This window comes from Phoenix dactylifera, chromosome 3, assembly GCF_009389715.1.
Source record: "Phoenix dactylifera cultivar Barhee BC4 chromosome 3, palm_55x_up_171113_PBpolish2nd_filt_p, whole genome shotgun sequence".
Taxonomy (NCBI): domain Eukaryota; kingdom Viridiplantae; phylum Streptophyta; class Magnoliopsida; order Arecales; family Arecaceae; genus Phoenix; species Phoenix dactylifera.
In genome coordinates, this window is record NC_052394.1 from 24,466,323 (window position 1) to 24,485,225 (window position 18,903).

Here is an 18,903-nt window from a genome sequence, read left to right on the forward strand (position 1 = left end):
GAGTAAATTAGCAAGGAAAAATGTCTTATTAAATAGTTCGCAACGGTCCCATACACTAATACGCCATGCAAGCAGGCATACGCTCAGTCCGTATCCAGGAAAAAGCCTAATTTCTAACATACCAAGACTGCTAAATGAAAGAAAAAAAAGCTGTCGCAGCAAAACCGTTATCTGAAGCAGCGATGATCGAAAGAGGGGTAGTGTCTGAGGTCGAACCCGTCGAGCAGGAGCCATGGTTGTGGTTGGGATCTCGGTCTCTTTCCAATCTCATCGTTGTTCTCAGTCGCCCGTACCCGTATGCAAGCAAGAAAGTGGACGACGGCGTCACGTGGGCTCACCGTTGCTTTTCTTGCGATTCCAAATCATGGTCCACTCGGAATCGTGCCTCCTCTTCCATTCCCCAGCCCAACCTTTTTCCCGTACCTCGCCTTTTTCCGCTTTCTTGTTTATTTCGCCGCTGGATCTTGGTTTTTGATGGTTACCTTTTCGGGATCTTGCGAGCTCCGATCATATCCTTCCCAGGCCTGTACTCCTTTCCATCCTTCTCCACCTCCTTCCACACCATAAAACAAAGGGTTAATCCCTTGGAAACTTTGTATTTGGGTGACTGAACCGACTGCCGGCCCTCCTCCATTGGGTGGATTTGGGTTCTTTTCGAGCAGAGAATGTCGATGAAGGGCGTGGACGAAGCCTTCCGTGGCGCTGGAGCAAAGACGTATCATCTCCTCCTTTCTTTCTCGATTGTTAATTTATATCTGTGCTCTCTCATCCTTCCGTCTTCTCGAGCCCTTTGCCTCCTTAACACACGCTTGGCTCTGCCGATGGGCAAAGAGAATTGACGGCGCATATGCCGTCGTGCTGTCTCTTTCTGATTTGTTAGCTTTTCCGGTTATTACTTCCCCTGTCCTCGGCCGTGTATTGTTCTGTTCGTAGGATGCCGGATTCCATGCCGTGGCATGGACAAGAGGGGAAAGGGATGCTCGACCTAGCGAAGAGGCCATCTTCGTTCTGATCAGCATCGAATCGTTGCGTCATGCTGCAAATTAACAAGATTCCATCGCGCTGATGTTTAACGATTCTCACTTTTGGAATACTCGCTAGCGTGCAGCATTACAGGCGTCTTGGTCGACGGCTTTATGATATGCTTTCTTCTTCTTGGTTTTTTTTTTCCTTTCTTTTCTTCCTTGTTCGCAGGGGCCTGGAAGTCTGGGGCATGGAGAATAATGGTCGTCTGGTTCCGATGCCAAAGTCTTCCCACGGGAAGTTTTTTTCTGGGAGCGCGTACATAATCTTGAGTGTGAGTCGCCTGCTCATTTCCAATTTGTACAGTAAAATTTCTAGCATTCGATTTTTCTGTTTATCTCGCAACTCCGATGCCGGCCGATCAAGAACTCCACCACCTGAGCCTAGTTCCTGTTCATGCTGTCGCTGGAACAGACTGCTGTGCTTAAGAGCGGACTTACTCGTCATGATATACACTACTGGCTGGGGAAGGATGCCAATGAGGTTTGCTGGCTGATATTATCAATTCCGCACCTGCATATTGTATGCCTCCGTGACCGTATTTTCTTTTTTGCTGCATTCCCGTTCTTCCATTGCCAGGTTGACGCCTCGATGGCATCTGACAAGGCGATTGAACTGGATGCAGCGTTGGGCTCCCGTGCAGTCCAGTACCGGGAAGTCCAGGGATTTGAGACGGAGAAGTTCTTGTCCTACTTCAAGCCCTGCATCATACCCCTTGAGGGAGTTTTCTCTTCCGAGCTGCAGGGTCTGGGAGGCAAATCCTACCGAGTCTCATTGTTAAGCTGCACAGGGGACCATGTCGTTCACGTTAGAGAAGTAAGGAATATTAAGCAGTAGTCTCAAGAATGGTGTTTGTTCATTCTGCTTTCCCTCTCAAACTTTGTTTGTCGAATTAATGAAATATGATCCCTTACTTGATTCCACATGTTAATTATCTTCATATGTTGACAATTGGCTAGTGCTTTTGAGCTATTAAGAAAAGGGCTACTGCCTGCTTTGTGCTCTCCAGGTGCCACTCTCTCGTTCCTCCTTGAACCACAGTGATGTATTTATACTCGATACGCAGTCTAAAATCTTTCTATTCAGTGGCCGCAACTCCAGCATGCAAGAAAGAGCTAAAGCTTTGGAGGTTGTTCAGTACATAAAAGAGAACCAGCATGGTGGGAGGTGTGAAGTGGCAACATTAGGTAGGATTGCTCTGTAGTTTTAAAAAGACTTGTTGCTGCAAACACTAATTAACCATCTGTACAGAGGATGGGATGCTTGTCGGCAATTCCGATTCTGGAGAATTCTGGAGCTTATTTGGAGGTTATGCTCCCATTACTGGGGATCGACCTGGTACGGATCAGATGGAGACTAATATGTCATCCACAAAGCTTTTCTGGTGAGATTTGCTGCGAACTTTACCCGAATGAACATGTGTAATTGTGGGCCTTCCATGCCAGATGTCAATCCTTATGCTAATTGTTGAAGATTTAAGCTGTTTGTTTTGAACATTGCTGAAGAATTATGAATGATGCTAATTAGAAATTTTGAACTTTCAGAATGGAATATTCGACAGTTTCTGCCCTCTTTTTTTTTGATTAGGATAAATAAAGGAAAGTTGTTTCCCATGGACGCCCCTTCCTTAAATAGAGGGATGCTGAGTTCAGACAAGTGTTATATGTTGAATTGTGATGCTGAGATCTTTGTTTGGATGGGAAGGATGACATTAGTCTCTGAAAGGAAGACATCTATTTCGGCCATAGAAGTAAGAAGCTTGAACCTTGCTTTTTCATATTGTTGTCTGCTTGTTGCTCAAAAGATGACTTATTCCTGTTGCTGAGATATTTTTCCATACACGTTGCACCAGAGAGTTAAGAGAGATGCACGTGTATATCCATATGCATTTTTGAAGGTCATAGTAATTGTTATTGACATTAATTTTTAGCGGGGACTAATCGGCATATTGATGATATGGATGCCTGGCTACTGTATCCGTAGGATACCTCCCACCTGGCTAGGAATCCCATGAGAATGGGAGGCAGAAGGGAGAACTAGGAGTGATTGGGAAGCCTGTTACTCCCATAATTAATAATCCTTAGATCTTCAAGATACAATCCATCAAAAGTGTGAACTTTGTTATCTTGGTAATCTTGGTATTGCAGCATTAGTGGCCTTCCAACCCCTTTGCCCTTCTTCCTGCTATTTCCTCTCCTCATATGATCCTGGCAAACAAGATGGCAGGGTGTTATACACCATTTACAAAGTCTTGCCATCCAAATGTATAGATGTCGCATCTGTATAACTCACATAGAAAGCTTGCCCCGAAACTGTTTGATTGTAAAGGCAATTGCAACCAGTTTTCAATCTTCAGTCTAGTCTGTCATTGTATCAGGTTATCTTTATTTCTAAATATATTCTTTTACAAAACAAATGCAAATTCCTGAAGAATGCAGATATGTGGGCTCTTGTTCTTGTTAAACCAGTCATCATTCTGTACAGGAAATTGTGCATTCACAAGGGAGGTCGACGAGCACTCGTACAACTTTCTTAACTGAAGGGTCTGAAAATGTGAAATTCAAGTCTTACTTTAGTTGTTGGCCCGAGACTCTGACCACCAACTTGTATGAGGAAGGACGAGGGAAAGTGGCAGGTGATCTCCGACCATCTGGAATTGTATATTTATGTACAGTTTTTAATTGACCAATGATTACTTTTTGTATAAATGATATTTAAGAAATTGTCAGTTTTGGTGTTTCAGCAATATTTAAGCATCAGGGTTATGATGTCAAAGAACTTCCTGACAATAGCTCTCAGCCATTCATAGATTGCTGCGGTGATCTAAAAGTAAGTTTTTTTAAAAAGGTTCTAGTGTATTTGCAGTTACTAAACAATTATTTTAGCAGCCATTCCTTGATTCTGGAACTAATGTAAATTAGGTTTGGCGGGTGAGTTGTCATGGTGTTTCCCTTGTTCCTGCTGGGGAACAGGGCAAGCTTTACAGTGGAGACTGCTATATTGTGCAGTATACTTATACTGGAAATGAGAGAGATAATCACTTGTTTTATGCATGGCTTGGAAAGAATAGCATATTGGTAAGGCAACTCATGTTAAGAGCAGAGTTTCTTTTGCTGTTTTTTAAATTCCCAAATTTTACTTGTAATAAATTTTGGGATTGTTATCCATGCACAAAGGCATGGTTGATGATCACTTTGTAATGAAAAATGACGTCTACTACCATAAATGGAACAGTTGAATATGAATTTGACTACCTAAATATAGACTTCCTATAACCCAGTACAACACCAGCAAAGGCATATAACATGTTGATGAACCATGCATATTCCTAAAATACTAGTTTCTTCGAGACACTAACATTATTACCTCTGATATTGTTATAAAATTAGAATTATTGGGTCTTGCATCTCAAATTTACCATCCAATCAAACAACTATATAAAATTAAGTAGTCTCCTGCGGCCCTGCCAAACTCTCTATTCTGTTCTTTCAATGTCACATCATTCCCATTCATGTATTTTGTTTAATAGGTAACATACCTGAATTGATATTAGATAATATATGAGTTTTGTTTCGGTACATTTTTTCTTTGAACTGTCCATATTTTCAAAATCAACAGTATAGATCTCTTTTTTAGATATCCTCATCCATGTCTTTTGTTTGATAGGCAATGTACCTGAATTGTTTTAATCAAATATGTGAATCTTGCTTCTGCACTTCTTTTTTGAACCATCCATATTTTCAAAATGAACTGTGTAAATTTCATTTTTAAATTGATGGAAACTAGTATACCTCACATTTACCAATTAGGAATGGAAAAGTATGTGTAAATTTTTCCAAATATAGGACTTTTTATGACAAATCAGTCTCAGTCTATATTGAACCCATAGTTGCTTGTGCTCTCTCTCTTTCCCTCATGGACACTTTATTCCCCCTCTCTTTCTGTCTCAGTGCAGGGGGCTTGGACTGGTCTTCGCTCTCTATCTCTTCCATCCCAAATTGGGGGAGGTCTCTCTCTCTCTCTCCCTCTCTCATCCTGGACTGGGATAAGGAGAAGAACTTACCATTTCTCGCTTCTTCCTCCCTCTTTCTCTCTTGTGCGCATGCCCTCGCACGGGGTTCGAAGGCCAGGGGGATTGGGGGAGGGCGTGTGGATGGGAAGGCCTCAACTGGCTCTCTATACCTGCTTTCTCTTTCTCTTTTGCACACGGCTGAAAGGGGGTTGGATGTAGAAGATGACCTTGATTGGTTTAACCAGTTGATATGTGATGTGCCAGTCTTACTCATATTAAATTCAGGGATTCTGATTAAACATAAAAATAATTAGATAAAGAAAAATGTGTTGAAGTGTGTATTAAAGTAAAGCTCCTAATACTTTTGCATTTCAACTGGCATTACAAGCTAAAAAATTCAAAGCAAATATTTCAAATACATTTTATTACCCTTTATCTTTGGCTGCAGGAAGACAGAGTTGATGCAATCTCTTTTTTGAGCAGCACGGTTGATTCAGCAAAGGGCTGTTCAGCCATGGTTCGTGCTCTCGATTCAGTTGTTGCAACTCTTTTCTGCCACGTGATTGTCATCTTGATTTTATTGGACTCTGTAACATTTGATTCAACAAGAATGAATTATTAATTTTATTTTTATTCAACTCTTTTCCGCCGCATAATTGTAATCATTCAACAAGAATTGGATTGTCATTCATAATTTCGTACATTGTTTCTTGTGTTACACTTGTGCATTTGCTCCAATAACTAATAGTTTCCTATGGTGCATATTCTCCCTAGTCTGAAAAATATTTTTCCTCTCATTCGAATGCAGGCTCAGATTTTTGAAGGTAAAGAGCCAGTACTATTTTTTGCAATTTTCAAGTCACTGATCATTTTCAAGGTGCATATGACCGTATCTATGAGGAGCTTATTTGATTGATTTCAGATTGCTATTTGTATCTGACATCTGAGCAATAAAATAAGATATACATATGCTTCTCTTTCCGTTTGTTTTTGGCATTTCCATGTAGGGAGGCATGAGCCCGGCATATAAGAAGTCCATAACACAGAGGGGACTTACTGATGAGACATATGATAAAGACAGCACAGCTTTATTTCGAGTTCAAGGAACAGGACCTGATAATATGCAAGCCATCCAGGTTGATCAAGTGAGTAGATTGTTCATTAAAAAATTTTAAAAAAGGGCCAGGGTTCTCTGTTAGCTAATGGCCAACAGAGATAAAATCTCCTTTTCAATGATATATAGACTATAGAGTGATTGGACCATATATGTCTGATACATTTTTCCAGAAGTCCAGCTGTGTCGTCTGATTATGGATCTTTTTCAAGTTTATAAACATTTTTTCTTGGAAGAAGCCGATGTTTTTCTTTAAAGAATTAGAGTCTAGTAAAGATAGGTCCTTACAAATTCATTCCTTTCCATTTTTGATATTGTTCTTTTAGGCAGTTAGTGAAATAATGCATCTTTGAATGCAAAATAGGCAAATTTTCTGAGACAAGGAAGGACTATAATCAATAGTTTACACCAATGGTCCTTGTTCCATCTTTCTTGTGCTGGCCTTATGGATCAGTGAAAGACCCATCAAAGTTTCAAAAAAAAAAAAAAGGATTCTCAACCAAATGTCAACCATCTAAGTTGGTGTCCAAAACAAAGAATTGCAGCTACTGAACAGAGAGACCCGCTATTTATTGGTTATGTTATTTATGTCCATGCAATCAGGAAGCTGTTGTCTAAACTCTAAAGTTTAGCCAGATATGGGAAAAAACATCTAGACAAGGATAGAAGAAAAGCTTTTGAAAGGAACTGCATTTGTCTCTGAGGCATAAATTAAGGTTACGTAGCCAACATTAAATAAAACAGCCAAATTCTTCTCCCACTATTTTGGGTAATTGTCTCTATGCTAAGATATGAGACAAATTTAGCATGAGACAAGCATCGTAATATGTATATCTAGCATTCACAAACTGCATTATTTAATTATTCTATATTACTGTTTTATAAGGACATGCCATGCTTGACCAATTAAACTAAATAATTATGAAGAGCAAGTTTTGTCATACCATCTATCTGGGTTAGCTTTATGGATCATAGTTTGTTGTTGCTTCTATCCAAAGCCAGTTCCTCTCTCCAAGCTTGTGAATATTGGACCCATTTCTTCCTTCCCATGATGGCAATATTTGGCTCACAACTGACCCCACACATGACCAAATCATTGCAACTGGTCTTCCTTATCAGATCCTTCATTTTGGGGGACTGAAACCTTTCTCTAACATGTCTAGGTCCATGAGTCCCATCTGTACAAACAGCCATTGCACAATACTAATCTATGCTATGCATTTCATCTTATGTGATCTTTTTCTACACAAATTCTGGGCGATATATCAGGAAACATATTATCATTATCCCATATCATCATAGTTTCAATTACATGCACTGATTCCATAACAACACAATTGCAAATTTCCACTTGGTTTAATCCTAATCGGGAAATCTCCATTGATGGCTCTGTATATATGCTGACAAATTTGCAGTTCATGTATGTTATTGGTCCAATTTATAGTTAGGACCATTTCTTTCGGAACTTCCTTCAAACTTTTAACTTTCACTACATCTAAGTCTTAGCAATCAGCACTAAATCATCAAAAATAACATTCACCGGGGAGCCTCCTTTTGAATGCTGACAGCAGATAGGCTAAAATAACAAAAAGTAGAAAGAGAGCCAAAACCAAGTACATACCACCACAGACAGCTCCCCGGCTCTGTTTTCTTGCCCGTATACCGCCTTCATTAATGTCTTACACATTGTCAGTGTGCCATATTGTTTTATTAGAATTTAATACTTGAAAAATGTAAATAAAATTGTTGGAAAAAGAAAGCGATCTTTGTGTTTTATAGTCAATAAAATGTTCTTATAATGACCTGGAAGTTAAAATCATCTATCAAATAATTTAAACTTGGCTACTGAAATTAGTTCCAGAATCATTTACATCCTATAAAGGGGTTCCAAATTAAAACTTCATCCTTTGTCCTTTCTGAACATTCTGCATTTTTAGTCTCAAAACTCACTTTCGTTCTTCTGGATGTTGGCTGAAACTTTCCCAATAAATTCTCTAACAACTTTTTTCGTCATCTTTTATCATCCTATTATTTGATTTCATCACCAAATATATTTATCAGGTGATTGATAATTTGGATAGTTTGAATGAAAGCATAATGATGGTTGCAGGAAAAGCCTTTTGCACTTACATCAGATGTTTTTGTTGGTCATGACCTTGAAATGTTCATTAACAAATATAAGTTTCAGGTCTCCACTTCACTTAATTCCTCATACTGTTACATCTTGCAAGATGGATCTTTTATCTTTGCTTGGACAGGAAGCCTTTCTTTGCCAAGCGATCATGATCTGCTCAACAGGATGTTGGACGAGATAAATGTGAGTAGCTATTACTTAACATTGTCGCTTATGCTTCTTCCTTGCCTAGATAAATTTTGGATTAGTATTTTATGTGCTGTACGCATCAACTAAGTCAATCTCCTCAACTGAACTGCTGTTAATTTATGATGGCATCTAAGAGGTTTTAAAAAATTTAAACCATGAATTTAATTAAAAGAATATTTTGGCTTGTGTCTGTTCTAGCTAAATGACATATAAATTGTGACTAAGATTTAGTTTTCACCTGCCTAAGCACATCTCATTGGACATGGAACCTTAGGAGTCTTGCCTGTACATCCCTCCACATACACATGCTGTACTTTGTTGCCTCATCAACTGCTATCCATAACAGTTTTACTAAATAATTAACTTTAGTTTGAAAATGAAGATGGTGATTATTTTTCAGAAAATAAAGAAATGAAATGGTGATTGGGTTTATATCTGCATAGACTTGCACACACCACACATATTTGAAAATTTGCTTGCAATGAAAAAAATTAGTATTTTGTTGTATATTTTTAACAAGTAGGACTGCCAATCAAGGTATGCCATACCATACCGTACCAGTACCAAACCGGTATGCGGTACAGAGTGTGTACCGACACTTGGTATACTGAACTAGCCCCCGTAATAGGCGTACCACATTCGGTATGCCGAACCGACCTCCGTATTGGGTGTACCGACATAGTAACAAGGAGGCACTGGTATGGGGTCCAATACCAAGACGGCATCTTGCTACCAATCAAAGGTATGAGACCATCTAAGAACCTTTATAGGTTAAATACTCATTGTTAAGGAAATAAGGTTTTTATGAAACTACTGACTTGTTCCTAGTTCTCCATCCAACAAAATCAATGCAATCGCCCAAAAGAGGAATGTAGAGGCAAACTGTCTGCTTTTTGCAAAAGAGGAACTGTGGATGTTGCGGTTATTGACTAAAAGAAAAGAAAAGGTCGTAAATTAAAGCATGGTGCCTTTCTATAAAGAGATGTTAAAAATTGTTTGAATCACAATGTGTATATCTGAGTCTTCTATTTCTTGTTCGCAAAACAATGCATTTAGATATTAGGAAGTTTTAAGTTCATATGTCTGCAACATATTCAAGTTACCTATACAACCTAAAGTTTTGTCCAGAATTGAGTTCTTTTCTTAACTGTTTCTTGCACATTGAGAATGCATGTCCAGTTCAAACTAAGCACCTCATACAAGATTTAAATAGTAGTATTATTTGGAGTTTTATCATCAAAAAGAGGTTGAGTGCTCTCAGTTCCTTTTCTGATTTTGTATGTTGAAGAAAATGACAGATCATTCCTTCCTGCGGTCCTTGTTACCGTGCTTGATTGTCCTATCTGACCATTACTTGATGCTGGTGGCAGCCCCTGAAACAACCTATGTTGGTAAGGGAAGGCAGTGAACCAGATATCTTTTGGAGTGCATTAGGTGGAAAAGCTGAGTATCCAAGGGAAAAGGATATCAAAGACTACACTGAAGATCCACATTTGTTTACCTGTGTCTTTACAGAAGGTGAATGCACTATAATTTTGCAGTAATTTTGTAGTCTTTGATAATGTGTTCTTCCCTGATTCAGATTTATATCAGCCATAAATTGCTCTAAAGAGCATGTCTAATGCCAACTTATCGTTCTCTGGCTATCATATGGCTTATTACCTCTTCAGGTGATTACAAGGTATTCTTCATTTATATAATGCCCCCACTTCTAAATATTACTAGTCCACAGGAATATGTAATGAGTGATTTACCCAACACTTTGTATCTATCATGTGCAAATAATTCTAACATTTCATGCCACAATGTAGATGTGAAGTGGTTCCTAGCTTAACTATTTCTGGATGTGAGTTTGCTGTTAGAATCTAATGGAGTAATGTTTTCTATTTTGGTGGTTGGAACTTCTTTGGAGTTGTCCTAGTAAATCCAAATTAATAGGCAAACTGATAGAAATAAAAAACCTTCCTTACTAGGGGCCTTATGGTCAATCAAATTTGCACAATCTTTTCAATGGCAATCATGATGAGTAAGTGAATCTATCAGATTCTTGCAATGCCCGAGCAAACCTTGGTAGTGATAGTATAGTTGCTTAAGATTTTGCTGAGTTGTCACATCAACATGGTAATTCTTGATAAAAGTAATTAAGCCATGATAAATCTCCAAAGATCTGATGCAGCGCTTGTGAAAGATTTCTATTTGTTATCTTGTATATTGCAGATGAAGAGTTGAAATGCTGCAGAAGAAATGATAGTCTACAAATACAGCAGTGTAGACTTATGATAGTCTATAGATATGTTATATGAGATATAATATAGATTGCTGTCAATTATATATCTATGCAACTCATATCCCTAACGAATGAACCAACGGAAATTATACAAGTGCAATATCGTGCAGTAATTATCCCATCATATATATATATATAGGGCTCCTTGTTTACGATATTTGTAGATAACAAAATATTGATCAACACTAACATAGATCAATCACAATGGCAACTATAAAGGTTCCTGCTAATATCTGTTGACAGGCATTATATATGCATTGCAAACAATACGAATATAACAGTCAGAATGACCATTATTTGACATTGCCTTTATTCCATGGTTTTAAAATTAACTTTGAATAATATTTTTTAGAATATATTTACAAAATCATCAAACACATGATGCAAGAAAAATATAGCACTGTTTTATTTCTATGCCAGTAAAAATCATTCTATTGTAGAAATGTTCAACTTTAAAAGTAGGTTTTCTACTTTACCTTTTCTTAACCTCATGATGACTCATTAACAGTTATCAGCACCTTAGATGTTTTAAGACGGTTGGCATGTGAGCATAAAGATGTTATAGACTGTGAAATGACTGAAGTTAGATTGCATCAGTGGGGTGAAAATAGACAATAAAGGTTTTTTTTAATTAAGATATTGTTTACTGGTTTCTACTTTCAACATCATTATGGGAGGAGCTGAAGTATATAGTATGGGAAAAAAAGATTCACATACAATTTACATTTGCTTTATTGTATTGTATAATGAAGAGAAAGATGGAAATGTTCATGATAGATTAAAATAGGGTTATTAAAGTAGATATTCACTTCTGGTATGTTATGTGATTCCAAATATTATGGAAACTTGAAGCAATATTTTGCAAGAGAGTCACAGAACAATTTCTATTATATTCATAGTTTCTATGAGATGATAGGCGAAAGCTTATCAATTTATGATCTGTATATCTCAGGGCAAGGAGATATTCAATTTCACTCAGGATGATTTAACTACGGAGGATGTATTGGTACTGGACTGCCATGATGAAATTTATGTCTGGATTGGCCTGCATTCAAATGTTACATCTAAAGAGCAAGCCCTGAATCTTGGCAAGGTAAAATGTTTTTCTTACTAGTAGCAAATATGTTATTCTCCTATCCATTAATATTTTACCAATTGTCATGTCCTAAAACTGATAAGTGTCATTCTACGCATTTCTCTGCTTTTCCCTTTTCGCCTTTCTTATACTCGCAGAAATTCCTTCAAGCAGACATTCTTCAGGAAGGACTATCGATAGATGCAGCTGTATATGTTATTGCAGAAGGAAATGAGCCTCCATTCTTCACTCGTTTCTTTCACTGGGATGATTCGAAGGCTTATGTATGTATATCATTTCTCATAACAAATTATATTCTGTTTAGACAGATATAGATATCCATGTTACATATTCCATTATCTGGTTTGTTATTAGGAAGACTTTACAGTGCTTAAGAGAAATAAGTGAGATGGGTGAGTTTCACCCACCTTTTCAAAATGATACTCATATATCCATCTAAATTTCATTCACTTGTAGATGCACGGGAACTCATACGAGAGGAAGCTCGCCATATTAAAAGGATCTTCACAAAATGTGGAGGTTAGATATTGACTTTGTTGGCTCTTGATCACCATAATCTTGAAAGTTTTTCACATTGTACATACTCTTATATACATCTGCCTAAATAGTATGCGAATATTGTTTTGACTATAGGTTTATCTTCTCAATGTCATGAAATTCAGGTTTGTTAATGAGATGAAGTTCATGCGAGTATATGGGGTTTTATTACATAATTGATATAAACAAATGTATCAACCTAGATGATATGTAAATCTAAAATATGAAAATTTGCCCAGTTAGTTCGCTAGTATGCTTTATGTGACATGCAAACCACTGAATACCAATTCTATTATTGATGCATGTATCATGCATTCTAAATTTCAGATACTTATTTTTCGATTTCTAAGTTTATGGTGCCTGCTAAATGTGCTTTTACAGGCACCTGATAGAGGCTTTCGGAAGGCATTTAAACGATACTCCTCTGAACATACCCCAGACGGCTCTGGCAGAAAATTGTCCATTTCTGATGGGTTGTATGTGAGAGGTGAGTCATTGGCATCCCGTTTTTTGGCAAGTTCGAACCCAAAAACATTTATTGCTTACTGAACCCAAAAACATTTATTGCTTGCTGAACCCAACTACAGTTGCAAGGGAGCTTCTCACAACTTCTTCTACTTGTTTAGTTATTAAACCTCCCAGGTTTGCATGTTGAGAGTTTTAATTTATGTTTGCATCAAAAAAACCTTATATCATGTTAATCTTTCAAAAGGTGGTTCACATATTACCCTTGCTTGGCACCTAAAAGTGAAATGATTTGGCAGGGTATCCAGTTTCACATGTAATTTTCCAAAAATATAGATCTTTTTACTTGCTTGTCAGTAACTTGAGTGCAGTTGCGAATATGATATACAGACAGTACCCAATTATCCAGTTAGTATGAACAAAAAAAGAGAGTAAAAATATTCAAAAATTTTCATTGTAACTTTTTTATCTTACTTAAATGTCTTGTATTAGTTTTCAATGTCATACTTTTATATGAATGCGTTCTACAAATCACAAGGCTAAATACTAAAAAGAAAATTCTGAGGTTTTTTTTCAAGCCATTGTTGCCTGTATGTTTGTCCATTGCAGATGGGTCATCTGATTCTTCCTTAGTAATGGAAGAGCCAAGTTTTAATTCAAGAAAAGTTGAAGAAATCATATTGGAGGACTGCGAAGACAATGACACGGATGATGTATTGGAGAAGTTGCCATATGAACTCCTTAAAGTGCCATCAAGCATGCCAATAACAGGCATAGATGTAACCAGACGAGAGGTAATATTCTCGGCATTCTTCCATTTAAAAAATATCAGACAATGTAAGAGTTAATAAGCCTTGTTGCGTATAGTTACAAGCTGATTTGGTAAGCAAGCCCATGCTAGAAGTTTTAATATACTTCAGTGATGGAGCTGTTGCTTTCTAACAACCAGATATTATTTAAAAGAGGATTAAGTATTGGTATAGCATATGCATATATTAAAAGAATTTTGTACTATCGAGAAGGCAAACTGTAGGTTCAACCTGAGACTGTGTTGGGCCTGCGGGCACATATAATATGTTCTCTTTACTAAGGATCATCTGTATATGTACTAATATATGTAACAAATTTTTTTGTTTAATGAATTTGGATGTTTGACCTGCTTATTAATTCAAGCTATTTCTGAAATATTCATTCAAAAGCATAATTCTTTGTTATTTGGCACATAGATTAGCACTCCATTCATGGCTAGGGCTGTTAACGAGCCGAGCCGAGCCCGAGCCTCCGCAGGCTAGGCTCGGCTCGTTTCACCAACTCCCCGGCTCGGGCTCGGGCTCGGTACCGAGCCCAGTATTAGGCTCGGGCTCGGGCTCGGGCAGCACAGCTTGGGCTCGGGCTCGTGAAGCTCGTTTGCCCGAGCCCGAGCCCGAGCGGCGAGCCCGAGCCCAAGCCCGCCCCATCCCCATCTCCGTCCCTGTCTCCGTCGACCGTCGGAGAGAAGAACGAGCAGCCGCCAGCCGAGCTCGGTTCTGGCGGTTCGTCGGAGAAGAATGAAGGAAGAAAAGAAAGAAAAGAAGAAGAAAAGAAGAAAGAAGGATAAAAAGAAAGAAATATAAAAAAAAGAGAGAAGAATGACTCACCTCGTCGCGTGCGGCGGCCGCCGGCTTCGGCCGCGAGCACCGCCGGCACGGGCTTCGGCCGCAGGCACGGCCGAGGACGCCACGAGCTCGGCCGCGGCCCGATCCTCCCGTGCAAGGGACTCCCCTCCTCTGTGACTCTGTCGCAGTCTCGCCGCCGTCGCCGGTGGAGGAGTCGGCAAAGAGGGGAAAAGAGAGAGGGAGAAACGGAGAGGAAAGAGGGGGAGGAACAACCCTATCCAGTCTCCGATCGAAACCTCCAGAACCGAGCTCGGCATCGGCGGCGGAGGGAGGCAGCGAGGCATCGGCGGCGGAGGAGGAAGGCGAGAGGGGAGGGGAGGGACACTCGGAGGGGAGGAGGGGAGGGACACCCGGAAGAGGGGAGGGGAGGGACACCCGGAGGTCCCGGACGCTTCTGGAGAAACCCAGAACTCAGAAGAAAGGAGAAGAAAAATAAAAAAAAAAGAGGAGGTGGGACTAATTAACGGATTGGGTTTGGGTTAACGGGCTAAGTCCGAACCCAAACCAATCCAATTCGATTTTGGAGTCCTCTTTGGGGCTCGTTTGGGCTCGCGAGCTGCTCGGGCTCGAGCTCGGGCTCGGGCTCAGATTTAAACGGGCCTCATTTTGGGCTCGGGCTCGGGCTCGTTTGACTAACGAGCCGAGCTCGAGCCGGGCTTTTACCGAGCCGGGCCCGAGCCGAGCCCGAGTAGCTCGGCCCGTTGACAGCCCTATTCATGGCGAGGTTTGATGAGAAATCTGTTTTTTATAACTGAGTAGGCATTCTTTCACGTAGTGCTGCTGCAAATTGTCTTTCTGAGTTGATAGTTTACCAATTTTCTTGTAGAACTCCAACTATTTTTCAACTTGCAATGATGCACCTACCAAGAGTTCTAGAACTTCTTGCTTTACTGCACTTGTTTTGTCAAGACTATGGGGTACTGGTGCTCTGCTTTTTATCATGCGTGCATTTCCACTGAGAGTTTAATAAGTTCCAAGGTTTAATTAACCTTGTATTAAACAAAGTTATGAGACCTAATGCAGCAAATCTTTCCACGTGTTATAACCCTAGGAATGACGGAATAAACGATTGAAAAAATAAAAGTGAACAGGCAGGAATAACATGCCAGAATTAAACCTGGTCCACCCGATAAACATGCTATACCCATGGAGGGAAGTGAGAGATCCACTATGATAAAGTATAACAACAGTTGGCCAGAAAGAAAACACGTCTGTTAACCCGTCAAGCTTTGGTACACCTCACTTGCATGCCCAAGAGAACTTTCCAAGAGAAACTGATGACAACTTGAGAGAAGGTGGAACAAGAGAAGCCTAGTTTAAGCCGAGTCACAAGAATCTGGAGAATCCTTGTATGAGGACTGCAAGAGAGAGGCATTCTCCAACCACCACCACCACCCCATGTGACCCCCTTCCCCAACTAAAAGCCAGAGACACTATTCCATACCTCACCATGATTCACATTACTGTATTACGAACTTGAGCACCCTCTCCTATCCTTCGGTGACCCAAGGGAAATCATGGAACTTTCTTCATTTCCAAAGTGGCTCATTGTTTGAGTCTGAAGCAGGCTGTATTTGCTCTATCTTAAAATGCCATGAGAAGCCATGTTTTCCAATTCCACAGTCATGTACGAAAATAACATAAAAGAAAAAAACAAAAATAACACTAGATAATATTAAAGATTTAGAAATTGTATTCATAATTCACATGATACTAACACTAGTATCCCCCAAATTGTATACACCTACCTAACAAATGAAGGGTTTGATGGTAATGATTATGCCTATTTTTAATGATACATGGCTCCAAATAGATCGGATGAGACTTGTTTGTTACAATTTCTTGGATATCTAAGTTTGTCTTTTTTTAATAATTTTACCAGACTTTCTGATGATTGGACATAACTTGATAACTCCTTGACACTATCCTTGGTGCCATGATTGCATGATGTGTCTGTGCTAAAGCTAAAGTTCTTGGAGTATGGTCATCATGTTTGCATTTGTTGCGGCACCTACTAGAAGTCTAGAACAGTATTTGCTTTAACAAACACCACCTCCCCCCCCCCCCAAGTCATTCCTCATTATGGAATGAGTGCTTTCCAGCTTTCAAGGCATGATAAGGAGATCCCTTCGCACAGGTTTATTCCAGTGGATGAAAATTGTTAGAATTAATTTGCAAGTAGCTGTACTACTTATGAGATATTACTCAGTTAATTATATGTTTAGTGCATCTTTTCTTCTTTGCTGTCATGTTGGATAATGATGTCACAGATGCTCATAATTAAATCTGGCACTTCTGATGCATGACGTAGTCTATTGAGTAAGTGATCAGTGAGTGTCTTCAATTGTCTTCTTGATAGTTTGCTATTAATATAGAAATTAGTTGACTCTCTCTCTCTCTCTGTTTCTCATAAATCAACTGGTCTTAGCTGTAAATTTGGCGTTTCATGTTTTAAAATAGCTTATGACATGTGCATATCTCCTGTTCCAAGCCAGGATTGCTACATTGATGCTTAGTCAGTCTGTAATAAAATTCTCTTGATCTTCCTGTGTTGCTTTCTTACATAGTGTTTTGCTCCATAGCTGATGCTAAGTTATTTTAAAAATGATTGGTTGTTAGTGGTGGTCAATGTACCTGATCTTTATGTGCATACCAGAGTTTATCTACTCAGAAAACTATGTACGTCTTTGAAAACCTTTTAGGGGCTGTTTGGGCGCCGGCATAAATAATCCTTTGAATAAATCATTGGGAAACAGTTAGGACAGATTATCCATTGGAGAGATGGATTTTATATATTTAAGAACATTTTTGATTTTAGCTCCTAGAAAAGTGGGAATACTATAAATCACCTCTCAAGGGGAACATAAAATCCCTGTTTTTTCAGGAGGCTTCTCGCTTGCATATATCTATTCTCTCTTACTTCTCTTTGCTTCTGAACTTCTGTTTCAATAGGTGATTTGTCTTGTGATAACATAATCAGGCATCCAAACAGGCCCTTAAACATTTCAATATTTCAGTCCTACCTGCAGTGACATGGGCGTTCTTTTTGTAACTCTATTTTCAATTAGCACTGTTTTTCTTCAAAAAAAAAAAAAATGCACTGACACCTCCCAGCTATTGTTGTTTGTGTTCCAAGCAATTTTCTTGGTAACAGTATACCTGATCAGTAGTCGGCATAGCCAGCAAGATATCTGATTACTTCTAGTTCATAATGCTTCCAACAATCATATTGGAATAGTCACCAGTCTGTTTAAGCTTAATGTATTAAATCAGATATTGATCAGATGGTATTCCTTGATTTTTTGATGGGAAATCCATTGCCCGGTTTATATTATCTTTTCCACATTCACCTTATGCGGTTACTGTTGGTAGGTTAAGTATCGTTTCTGCAAGTCTTACTTTGTCCGAAAATTGAAATACCTTAACAAAGATGAACACTCTTTCGAACATGTAGGCTTATCTCTCTGCTCAAGAGTTTCAAGAGAAGTTTGGAATGAGCAAGAAAGCATTTTACCAGTTGCCTAAGTGGAGGCAGAACAAGCTAAAGTCGGCTCTCAGTCTTTTCTAAATGTATATAGATATCTAGTTGCAGTTGTTAAATACAGAGAGCTGTCTGACTGTAAATTCACACCTAGTTAGTGCCACTTGACGTTGTGTATGTAGAGTTACTAATAACAGTTAACATTCAAAAACTTGTATGCTGACGGTGCTTGGAGACGGTTCTGTTCAGAGGATTTGTTTGCTGGTTTTCTGTTCTGTATGAGACCAGATAATTATGGACTACCAAAAATGGCATTCCCAGTATCACCGATGGATCGGGAGCATCCTCATCAACCGGCGGAACTCGACAATCGCCTGCAACATCCTTTCTGCTTAGGGTCCAGGTAGCTTGTTTACTTTTGGAGAAGCTCACAACATCTCCAAGTGGATGGATCTGAGTTCCATTCACGGTCAGTGCGAATTAGACCATTTGAAATGCTTATATCCAAACATTACTTTTATAAACTTAAAGGAGAAGAGAAAAAACCTTTTTGAGTAACCGCAATCATAGTGAGGTTTCCATGAAACAGCAGCCCGGAAAGCAATTTATCTGTGGCATCAGTTTCTTCGTTTCAATCGGTCAATCATGGGGCTAACTTTTTCAGTCCATTCTCCATGCCTCATGCAGAGTCATTGGGGTGACGTGAATCGAGGGTTCCAAATTTGGAACCCCGTGTTCCCGGTTCTCACTGCTTTGTTGGGTCTTTGTCCAGGGCACCAGATGATCTGAGAAAAAAGGGGAAGCCTAAAAATAATGATCACCGACGCCCCCACAGAGAACCAAACCGCCTGAACGAAGTTGCATGAGCCACCGCATGCAGGGGAGGGGACCCACACCAGGAGCGACAAAA

At 39.2% G+C, this 18,903-nt stretch overlaps 1 protein-coding gene across 5 annotated transcripts; it reads left to right on the top strand.

Annotated features, from left to right (window-relative positions):
* On the top strand, positions 1-18,321 carry LOC103704025 (villin-1). 5 transcript variants are annotated; one of them, XM_008787144.4, is made up of 22 exons: positions 1-715; positions 1,195-1,297; positions 1,438-1,506; positions 1,603-1,839; positions 2,033-2,210; positions 2,275-2,407; positions 2,611-2,773; positions 3,508-3,658; positions 3,767-3,852; positions 3,945-4,100; positions 5,484-5,552; positions 5,844-5,912; positions 6,043-6,180; positions 8,338-8,466; positions 9,843-9,990; positions 10,143-10,153; positions 11,712-11,852; positions 11,993-12,118; positions 12,312-12,374; positions 12,774-12,879; positions 13,467-13,651; positions 17,967-18,321. In XM_008787144.4, exons 1-22 carry the CDS (start codon positions 666-668, stop codon positions 18,078-18,080), a joined length of 2,625 nt encoding a protein of 874 aa, XP_008785366.2. In that variant the 5' UTR covers positions 1-665; the 3' UTR covers positions 18,081-18,321. The 5 variants fall into 5 exon arrangements, with proteins under 5 accessions (XP_008785366.2, XP_038981056.1, XP_038981059.1 ...); XM_039125128.1 differs by having other exon boundaries at positions 492-715; positions 934-1,297; XM_039125131.1 differs by lacking the exon at positions 17,967-18,321 and adding an exon at positions 12,980-13,034 and having other exon boundaries at positions 492-715; positions 934-1,297; positions 13,467-13,613.
* The last annotated feature ends 582 nt before the right edge of the window (positions 18,322-18,903 follow it).

Bases quoted from the DNA above. Each gene is read 5' to 3' on its own strand.
- LOC103704025 (XM_039125128.1), top strand. From the start codon at position 1,142: ATGCTTTCTTCTTCTTGGTTTTTTTTTTCCTTTCTTTTCTTCCTTGTT. The intron at 6,181-8,337 runs GTGAGTAGATTG...TATAAGTTTCAG, and splicing joins AAGCCATCCAGGTTGATCAA to GTCTCCACTTCACTTAATTC. The intron at 11,853-11,992 runs GTAAAATGTTTT...TTATACTCGCAG, and splicing joins AAGCCCTGAATCTTGGCAAG to AAATTCCTTCAAGCAGACAT.